This window comes from Mytilus edulis, chromosome 11 (genome assembly GCF_963676685.1).
Source record: "Mytilus edulis chromosome 11, xbMytEdul2.2, whole genome shotgun sequence".
Taxonomy (NCBI): domain Eukaryota; kingdom Metazoa; phylum Mollusca; class Bivalvia; order Mytilida; family Mytilidae; genus Mytilus; species Mytilus edulis.
The window spans coordinates 38389536-38401331 of record NC_092354.1 but is presented as its reverse complement, the minus strand read 5'-3'; the positions used below and the strand labels follow the sequence as shown (position 1 = coordinate 38401331).

General features: G+C 31.1%; 1 protein-coding gene across 1 annotated transcript; it reads right to left on the bottom strand.

The window, feature by feature from the left end:
• Nucleotides 1-5963: 5963 nt before the first annotated feature.
• LOC139494831 (uncharacterized) lies at nucleotides 5964-11427 on the bottom strand. Its single transcript, XM_071282998.1, has 4 exons — nucleotides 11296-11427; nucleotides 8729-8800; nucleotides 7896-7943; nucleotides 5964-6326 (listed from the first exon to the last, which is right to left on the bottom strand). Exons 1-4 carry the CDS (start codon nucleotides 11354-11356, stop codon nucleotides 6076-6078), a joined length of 432 nt encoding a protein of 143 aa, XP_071139099.1. The 5' UTR covers nucleotides 11357-11427; the 3' UTR covers nucleotides 5964-6075.
• Nucleotides 11428-11796: the final 369 nt, after the last annotated feature.

Sequence of the window (11796 nt, the reverse complement as noted above, 5' to 3'; positions counted from 1 at the left end):
TAATATTACAGGACTACAATACAAATAAATAGGAGAACATATTAGACACAGAAAAACATGATTAATAGATAACAAAAAGCATCAGGTTTAAAATTCAATACGCCAAAAACGCGCCTTGCCCACACAAGACTCACCAGTGACGCCCAGATATAAAAGATCGAAAGTGAAAAAAGTACAAAGTTGTACAGCACTGAAGATCAAAAGTTGAAAAGGTTTCGCAAAATACGGCATTGTTTTTATGCCCGGGATAAGAACATTCTTATTATATAGAACAATTCATGCTATTGCAAACAGTAAATTTTATCAAATGAATATGAAAGAGATATACACAAAGAAACTAAAGTATTAACTAATTACAGAAAACTAAACCTGAATACATAACGCCTAGATATAAAAGATCGAACGTGAAAAAGGTACAAAGTTGTACAGCACTGAAGATTAAAAGTTGAAAAGGTTTTGACAAATACGGCATTGTTTTTATGCACGGGATAAGAACATCCTTATTATATAGAATACTTAATGCTATTGCAAACAGTAACACGTCCTCTGATTAGCTAACGTTGTTTTTTTTTCTATCAACTCATACACATAATTTTGTTATTTGACCGTGACATCATCAACTTTTTTTCATGGTTAACTCCGGTTTAAAATGAAATTAAAAATAAAATTATAAAAATGACTGTAATATTTTGTCTATGAGTGAGCGCAGCGAAAGAGTTCAAAAAGCTGCAGATTGTGTCGAGCCGCTCATATTTTACAATATCAATATACAGACAACCAGGTAATCGATTTATCAGGATATGTTTACGTATTTGTCATAATAGAAGCAACACATTTCTTTGTTTAACCTGCAAACTGGAAAACGTCTGACTTGATAAGTCCGGTTAAAAATTAATAAGGACTGAGCAATGTAAAAGACGTCACAAATCCATTTTATGCAATTTACTAGTAACTAAATCTGAACAGAATGATATAGACAATGGAACGACCGATGAGATGACATATAAACAGAAGACTGTGGTTTGTGGTTTCAGAGATTTGATGAATTAAATGTATTCCGTATATCTAGTCTGAATTGTAGGTGTTTACTGGAAAATGAAAACAACAAGAATCTATAGAGATTATTAAAATACGTCCCGTCACCAAACTTCGTTGAATTCTTTAAATCAAAAAATATTTTTCGATATTTGGACAAATGTTTACCTACGAACCAAAACTCCTATGTTTGTAACGATATATAAACTGATATTTTGAAGTTGATAAATTGTTGGGTGCAAAAACGCTGTTTTAAACAAATAAATCAACATAACATAAAGTTAAAAAATCTGGTTTTAACAAACGAAGTCATAAATGGTTTAAAGTAGGAGTAATTAAACTCATCTTCGATACAAGGAATAAAATTTTGAACGACAGACGCTCGTTTCGTTTTTGAAAGACTCATAAGTGACACTCGAATCATAAAAGTAAAAACAAATCCAAATAAAGTACGAAGTTGAAGAGCATTGGGGACCAAGTTTCAATAGATTGTTCATGCCTTATTGTAGAAGAACTTAGAAATCTTTGCTTTGGGAACATATTAACTTAAGATGGCAATATCATAAACAAAAAACAATTTGACCTTGAGAGGAGGTATGTAGCTGTGGTCTATATTGAAGATAAGTTTCTATTATATGCTAAAATTCATGACTGACATCTAAATTTAGAATGTAACCAATAATGGATGTCATTCAATGAGTGTGTTGTACTTTTAGTATTGTAAGTGTAAATATACAGTCTTGTAGTTGGTATTTAACTTAGATTCTGGGCAGTCGTAACCAAAAACATATAATTCATTTACTCTGTTTACATCATCTATGAAATCTTGGTTTTGCAAAATCTTCGGCGATACACTACTCTGACTCTGAAAATCAATTTTCCGGCTCAATTAATACGAATACCGCCATTTGTAACCAGTTTACGGTCCATGTTATGCATTTCAATGTATACACTGAACATCTTTCTTTATTTATTAATATTAAGGCATTTCATATACTTGTTAACATAAAGTAATGGTTGTAAAATTTATTTTTCATAATTTGAAGGATTTTTTTTTCTCTATTTAAAAGCGGATAAAAAGGTAACAAAACTCTTTGGAAAAGTACTGATTTATGATTTGATATAGATAATATTGTTTATGCTACTTCGTTAAATTCTCTATATTTTATAGTCTCCTCCTTAATGTAATGATACTGGTTAAGACTCCACCCATATGTTTACAACGGTGATATTATTAAAAGTTATGGATTGATACAAACTTTTAATCAGACAAAGCTAACATTGTTAACGACATACGCGCGTTTCGGCTACAAGAATCAGAGGTGCTTAAATAAAATTAGTTGTTATACAAAATAGATAAGAAAGGTCAAGAGCAGGGACAAAATGGAATATTAAACTAGAGGCTCTGTCGCTCACCTTGGTCTATGTGCATATTAAACAGAGGACACAGATGGATTCATGGCAATGTGTTTTGATGATGGGGATGTGTTTATAGATCTTAATTTACTGAATATTCTTGCTACTACAATTAACTATATCGATAATGAACTTGGTGAAGTAATTACAGTGGAAAATATTTTGTAAAAATTTACAAAAAATTTCAAAATTGATGAAATTTTTTTAAAATCTACTGAAAAGGGGCAAAAACTCCTTAAGTGGTCAATTGACCATTTTGATCAGGTTGATTTATTTGTAGGTCTTACTTTGCTTTATATTATTGCTGCTTACAGTTTATCTTTATCTATGACAACATTCAATATAATAACCAAAAGCTTCAAAATTTTCGTAAAATTACTAATTAAGGGGCAGCAACTTAATAACGGATTGCCCGATTGGTCTGAAAATTTCAGGGCAGAAAGATCTTGGCATAATGAACAATTTTATTTACTTCATATTTGCTCTTAATGATTGGTTTAAGAGATCATGGAGATATGAGCCCAAAACTGCATTTTACCTTATGTACTATTTTTAGCCATGTCGGCCATCTTAGTTTGCAGGCGGGGTTATCGTACACATTTGTTTTAAAAAAGATACCCTATTGATGATTGTGGGCAAGTTTGGTTATATTTAGCTCAGTAGTTTCAGAGATTACAAAAATTTATGAAAAATTGTTAAAAATGGATTATAAAGGACAATACCTCCTTAATGGGTCAATTGATCATTTTGATCATGTTAACTTGTTTGAAGGTGTTACTTTGCTGAACATAATTGCTGTTTACAGCTTATCTCTATCTTTAATAATATTCAAGATAATAACCAAAAACGGCAAAATTTACTTAAATTACAAATTCAGGGGCAGCAACCCAACAACATGTTATCCGATTCATTTGAAAAGGAGTAGGTCTGGTAAAACCCCTTGTTGGCCCCAAAATATAGCAGTTTTACAAAATTGTTAAAATGTAAACTTTTAGTTATTTATTGGACAGTAGAATGCGACTGCTGCATAAATATGGGTTGTTTTTGACAATACAATGCACGTGTATTGAGTACTAGCACCATTAAGTCATGCTAAATTACTGAAATCTTCACAATATTAGCATTTTAGTTAAATTTTAGACGGTTTTCGTGTAAAACGAAAGTGGTCGCATTCGTGTTCATCCTTAATATTGAAATGTTAGTTGTATTTATGATAATACATAACAAACATAAAGATTGAAGATGAACACGGATGTGGACACTTTCATTTTTTACAAAAAACATGTAAAAAGTGTCATTTTGCGGCACATTTGGTAGATTTTTCATATTTGAGCTCGAATCGGATCGTTTTTAATGACTAAATCAGTTCGAATCTTTCACATAAACTTATTGATTCAAATGAAATAGACACTTAAGTGTTTAAAAAGTGGTCAAAATTTTTCGTCAGATGAACCTGAAATTTAAGGCCGAAATCGGTCCGCACCGGAACTACTTCTTTCAGGGCAGATAAAACTTGTACTGATAAACAATTTTACTCCATGTCAGATCTACTCCATATGCTTTAGTTTAAGAGATATAAGCCAAAAAATATATATTTCATCATATGTTCTATTTTTAGCAATGGTGGTCATCTTGGTTGTTTGGACGGGTCACCTGACACATTTGTTAAACTAAATATTCAAATGATAATTGTGGCCAAGTTTGATTAAATTTGGCGCGGTAGTTTCAGAGGAAGAGATTTTTGTAAAAATTAACGACGACGCCAAGTGATGAGAAAGGCTCACTGGGCCCTTAGGGCCCGGTGATGTCAAAAGAGGTACACAATGAAATTCCGTTTATCTTAAAACAGTGTTCCTTTCTTCTATCGTTTAGGCTTTGTAGTGTTTATCCACAAAGAGTACACTCAAACGTGTACCTATGATATTACAACTGGTACAATTAAGTTCCTCACGATTACCAATTCTAGGAGTATACCACAAGTTTTATAGGAGTTTTGTTCTTTTTCGTTGAAAGGTCAAATCAAATAAAAGTTTAATAAAAAAACCAAAAAACCGACAAGTTATGAATATTGACCCCAAGACCATTGAAGACGGTTGTGGTAATATATGCCTAAGGGAAATTGTGTTGTTGGTTTTTTTAGGGGTGTTAATTATTATTGCACAATTATAGAGGTGACAAGAGCAAGGGTAACACATATATTTAAAAATGAAAATTCGAATTAAACGAAATATTAATGTGCAAAGAAATAACTAAAAATGACAAAAACGTGAAAGTGTTTATGATATTGAGTATTCTAGTTCAAAATGGTTTGATTTTGTTTTGTTTTAGACGGTAGAGCTCATCCCATGTACATACATTTTACGATCGGCATGATTTTAATTTTCAAAAGTTATTCGTTAAGACATCTTTTAAAACCTGTAATAGGAAATTAAAACTTTTTCATTCTAATAAAACTATCGCTAAAGAAGTCAAATATTTATAAGGATGAATACTTGTTGATTCAATCACATGTAACCACTAATGACTTGACATAAAACTTTAGACACTTTAATAAGATGGTACTTTGAAAATCGAATTACACTCTGTGTCATTAGAAGAAAAGTTTGAAACTTGATCTGTTTTGTAAAGTTCGATATTTATCTCCGTCCTTTTTTCTCCACAGCAGAATAATGTCAAGACAAAATTAATGTACAACCCGCCATATATAATGTTACGGATAGGTTTTTATTACCATTTTTATAACGCAATATATTCATCTTCTCAAACATGTATACAGGTAGACAGATTGCACGTTTTCAACACATGAATCATCTGTATACATTTTATTTTACTTAACTAAGATTGATGATTGTTTGGTTGATGCTTAACGTACTATGAAACTTATTTCATGCATGTTTAAAACGATTACAAATCAACAATACGTTCAATGGGAAGGTCCTGTGATAGAGAATATCCTTGAGAAAGTTTGGGGAATTTCGACTGCTGCTGGAAAATGAGGTTATTTTGGATAAGAAAAGATGTTTTGCCACTCCATGAGCAATTGCAATAAATAAGTTTGTTTTGTTCTCGTGTTCAACATGTATGAATGACGTCAATCATCAATCAATCGGTTTTTCTTCACCTGCTAAGACATTTTTTACACTTTTTTCATACCTGGTCAGCCTTGCGGGTCTATATTACGAAATCACGAATTACTAATGTATCATATATGACAGCTACAGTTATTCCGGTCTATGAGGTTTACGTCTTTCACTTGATTATGTGAATCAGTCTTGTTCAAAGACTATCTCAATTTTATAGAAAGATTAATTGACGGTAATAGCATTCCGAGTCCCTTTGCTTTTAGTCTCACATACAGAGAGCCTGTTGGGGGCAAAACATCTTTCTAAATTCCCCATACTTCCTCACGGATATTCTCTATCACAGGACATTCCATTTGTATGTATTACATTGTGTAAATGAAAACTAGAATACTAATTTGACTTTCACAAATGGTGGTTCAAGAGAGACAATATTCAAACATATTTAATTCATATACAAACAAAGTTTAATGTTTGCTCAAACAGCGTGTCAAACATGTATTTTTTATAGTATAATAAGAGTGGTATTTAAATAAGACATCTGCTATCTTCTGAATACCGTTATGTAATATCCACGCAATTCAAAGTAAAGGTAATATGGCACATTATAGGTAATAGAATAGCCAAATGATGACCCTACAAAACAAGCATAGAGTCCACCACCGTGTACATCTAGTTTGTTTTTAATATACTTCGCAGCTTCCTTTGTATTTGTACTGTAACGATCTAAGGCCTCTCTTGCATATTCAATTGTTCGAGTTTGCATATATGTAGACATATCAGCTGCATGTATTTCTGTAATATGTAAAGGTTACATTGGAGGTAATTCTTTTTTTTTTACATTTAGTAATTATATCAAATACTAGTATACTGCAATCATGAATTAACAAAATAAATAAGACTTAAGTACAAATGACTGATTAAAATATATTTATGGAGTAAGATGACCTTGTTATATCTGAAAGCAAAGTATCATCAAACGGAAATTTTACAGCATTAACATATCGTCTTTTTGAAAAATGAAAATACAATATGGTCGTCGCTTTTATCGCAGAATTCATACATTTATATGATTACTTTTAGTTTCGTTATTGTGTCACCAATAGAAGGTGTGGTGTAAGTGCCAATGAGACAACTCTCCATCCAAGTCACAATTTTTAAAAGAAACATTTATAAGTCAAAGTACGGCCATTTAACACGGAGCCATGACTCACAGTGAACAGCACGCTTTTATATTCAGATGCAGTACAAGGTTCTTCAATGAAAAATGAATGCATTATGTTTCATCAAAATACGAAATACACTTATACTCGTGGTTCCACTAGTTCAGTGAACACGTTTCCTTAAACCATATTTCTTGAACTGAATAATGAATGAAAACGTCCCTTGGTGGACTGATAAATGGTTGTTTTACAAAAAAAACATTAATGGAAAATACAAATATCATAAAAGTTATTAACGGCCAAAACAAAAATATACACCGATGTTGACTAGACCATCCGTCACTGTTCAGGCAGCGGAGAGTAAACGTGGCGTTTGTAAGTCTTCTATGATTATTAATTTTAGTTTCTTGTGTATAATTCGGAGTTTAGTATGACGTCCATTATGCTATTTGAAATCATTTTGATAAAATTGAGGATTTTTTTGTACCCTTATAAGGTAAAGATGCTGTTTGGTAATGTCTTAGAGAAGAAAACTGCATTTGACATTTTAAGTTTTAATGGTGTATGAAAGAACATGATGAAGTTTGGAATTTTTACAAAACATTTTAATTTCTATATTTGAAAATCTATCATATGAAAATGTAGAATGTAAATTAAAAAGTTTTATGTTGTGTTCAATTTCTTTTTAGTTGTTTATCACAACTTAGCAAATCAATCTTAATTTTCTCGATTTATGTACTTTTAAACCAAAATTTATGTTTTTGCTGCCTTTGGATGGTTTACAAAAATTTAACTCTAACTTTAAAATTTAAATCTTTGATGTGCAATAATTAAAACGTCTCTGTTGTATTTTTTGCATTTTGGAAACTAGTAATACAATCCTATAACTGTTACCCGGTTTAATAGCATTCATAAGATTTGTTACTTACTCGGTGCTCTGTTAAAATAAGAAAATATGACATGATTGCCTATCAGACAAATATATTAGAGACAAAAAAAAACGTAAAAGCTAGCAACTAATCGCCAGCGTAAGGACTTTTCATTTGTTTTAAAACATATTTTCCTTGAATATACCGTTTGGTACGCGTTTAAAAATGTTTTTAATGCTATTTTGTAAAATATATAGATATAGATAACGTCAAAGTAGTATAACTGATATATGTGTGATAAGTGAATTCCTAATAATTATAGCTACACATACCAACTCCACTATAAGATCTTTTTTGTATTTCCGCTCCATTTAGAAACTCTGAAAAACACAACACTTTTCAAATTAAATTATAGACAACAATATGATAACCTGTTTATATCTTCTGATAATTGTAAATACTTGTAACTTTTCCTTCATGATTTGATTGACCTGTTTCATAACATAGGCGTCTGATTTGTCGTTAAAAAATATATCGTTTTCAGCATAGCACTATCTGTGTGCAATTGTCCAATTACGAGAATTTATCGGGTTAATGAGGCGAAGCCAAACCCTATATGCATTTTATTGACCCGCTCATTTAGTCATATCATCACTTATCATATTCAAATTCGATTATCCAATATATATATCTAGATACTTTCAAAAACCGGGAAGCATTAAATGTGTCATGTCAATTGAATAAGGGAGATAATATCAGCCAACCAAATTGCGAGAAGTAACTTTTAATCACGAATACTAATGTTGAAAATGTACCGGTTTTCTATATACGTTATAAATACCTGCTTAGCAAACATAATAACATCGTCATGGTAATTTTAAAGCGTTCTATAGCTTTTATAAACATATATGTCAAAACAAATGTTCGGCTAATTGGTGATTGTTAATATTACCTGTTATTTCCGTCTCATTGATAATCGGGTCGTTTTCAGCTTTTCTGTCTTTGAAAAATTGAATGATTGATGAAAAATAAACTAGTTTTTATCTCATTTCACTGTCTTAGATGTATTGTCCAGCAAATATGAAAAAAAAACACATTAAAAAAAAAAAAACAACTTTACATGTATAGAATTAACGATCACATAATTCTTGATTGTTGAAATTACCTGTTCTGTCTGGTGATGTTTCATTGAAAACCAGGCCGTTTTCAGCTTTTCTGCTTTTGAAAAATTGGAAGGCTAAAAAAAAAACAAGCTTTTTATCTCGTTTCAATGTTTAAGGTGTGGGGTATAAATAAAGGCAACAGTAGTATACGGCTGTTCGAAATTCATAAATCGATAGAGAAAATAAAAATCCGGGCCACAAACCAAATCCGAGGGAAACGCATCAAATATAAGACAACTACGACCCAACAGATACACAATACCGTAACGTAACACACAGAGAAAATTCACATTCAAAGCATTTTAAATATTACCAAGCTTTACATGCATAGCACATATTGGTATTCACACGTTAGACACAGGCCAGATATTTGACATTTTGTCGTGTTAGATAATTGGCTTTACAAAAACTTTGAATGTATAAATTAAAGGCACACTTACTCTGATTACATTACATTTAATTCAACGTTCAAAATGTTCAGGTTGGAACTTTTATGATGAATGATGAAATTTTGTTAAATAAAAAAAGGTAAAATAAGAAAAATACTTCAGACGTATCAAATTTTCAACCATAAGCAATTTTTTGCTTAGGCATATTACAACAGAATTCCACGATATGTTGTTTGAGAGTTTTATATAATTATTCAATATACGTTTAACCTCCAATAGTTTTATTTTGAGAACATTTTATAATCTTTCATACATTGTTTAATGTACAGATAGTAATAAAACTTGATTTACCTTCAATAAAAATAACCTTTATAAATTGTGTGAGTCTAAAGCCCTCTTAACTGAAAACTCAAACCCAAACTGTTAAAAGATAAGGATGAAAAATACGTGCAAATTTCACAACTATGATACTTGTTTCAAATAAGTAGGACCATGCGATGCATGTTTCTCCATATCAATATGATCATTCTGAAGAAGTATGTCTTGTTCATATTTATGAAAAAATGATTATGTTAAACAGGGTTGTTTTATGTCCCTTTAGAATTTGTCTATCCTAATATTTCACCTAAGATTTCAATCTGGCAGGTTGGAATTTTGACCAATATTTCGGGTTCTAAAGTGACCTAAAATGTGAATAGTTTTGGAAACAGTTTGAAATGAAGTGAAACAATTATAAGTTATTAAACAACAAATCAGCGACACATTTTAGATTCAATATCTAAGTCAAAGAACATCATAACCAGACCCTTCCACGGCAGCACATTCAAGCACAGTACCCTTTTCTGCTAAACAAATTATGCATATTCATTTGTAGATTTGACAATGATTATATTAACCCGACAGATTTCTATGTTCAGAAATTTGCATTAATTCTTATTACGTCGTTTATTTACAATGTATTCAAACCGTATCGTTTTTTAATCGACACATTCAATGTATGAGTATAACAGGAAATATTGTATTCAGTTTGTACATAGTGAGCTTAGACTACGGTTTGTCAATAAATATATATATGTATTTGCAATTACTTTTCTGTTCTAAATAACTTTCGGGATCTTCCGAGTTTGTCGGATTATTGCACAATTTAAATAGGTGAAGGATGAAATTGCATCTGCTGACGTAATTAATACAAGTAAGGGAGTAAAACAGAGTGGCAGATCGTTGTAAACAGAGCTTAGACACCTGATCTGTATTTCAATCATATTGCGCTGGTAAATGTTGTGTTGTCTGTAATACATGTGCCAGAAAGTGAAGGGATTTATCTGATGTATTTGCATTTTCCCTACTTCTATGTACCGTTTTTTTTTTATTGAACGTGTTTAAAAGGAATCGCGTACATCATTTAAAAACATCCTTTCGCATGGCTCGAGTGAAGAGCATAGTTAGTGGTTCATAGTTATAACTCAACGGTCTTGTTCTTCGGGAGAACTTAAGTAATCGGCAGACCTGTGATATTTTAAATCACATTTTCTACATTTTGGTGTAAATGCAAACTTGTTGACATGTGCAAACATTTGTCTTTCGTCATAGGTTTATAATTACATAATGTGTATGTTTCAAGAGAAACCGTTATTTTGATTGGATAACAACTCTTTCGTGTCATACTAAAATTCACCTTCATATCCACATAAAGTTTAACATGATGCCACGTGATATCACAAAAAAGTGCATATGTTATGCGTAAAGAGTAATAAAAGAATGTTTGTTTATGATCCTGGCAAAATAATTTTAAGTATTGAATGCATCATAGGGTTAGAAAAGCGTTGACCGTGCGCACATATTTAGAATTTTTTGACGCTTCATACAAAATGTACTTCGGTCAACGCTTTTGCATCCCAATGAATTGCATATAGAAGCATTCAATTCTTAATTAAAGACTCTCTGGTTACTTTCAGCTGACTCTTGGTTGATTATATTTAATTTGAGTCGTTCGGTAGACAGTTCACATACTTAAATATGACCATTAAACTCTGTTAAGGACAAAATTACCGTTTAAAAATAAATTTTGTACTTAGTGTTATGTTTTTCTGCCTATTGAATAAAAATGCAAAATTGCAAAATATATCAAAAGATAAAATACATTTTTAGGTAGTCTTAAAAGCAATTATATTTTAACTTACATTGACACATGCGTGTGAACATTATGACACACAACAGCGTTCCGATATCGTTCATCTTCATCCTATTCAAGATAAATCAACACGAAAAAATATTTTGCGATTGTGTGAAAACTGCTGTTTTTAAATACTCTACCTCTTTATCCATCTCCCAATAATTATTTGTTTATATACGAAGAGTAAATTTCAATCAAATTAAACCACACCTTTTTCATATATGTAATAATTTACATAGTAAAGGTTTCTGAATATATGATTGGTTAAATTTCATAGATTAAATATTACTACATCCTGTATAACCATATTGAAATCTGATTTGAAGACAAACATTGCTTATTTAGGTGAAGTAGTTGAGCCAAATTTGTATAGCACGAAAGGGGGTATTAATCATGTGCAAAATTACAGACAGTTTTTCCACAATTTTGTGTTGGAAAATGTTTTCACTTGTTAATAAAACATAGATTTGACTTAATTGATTATGTATGGCCACATCGTGTATCGAAA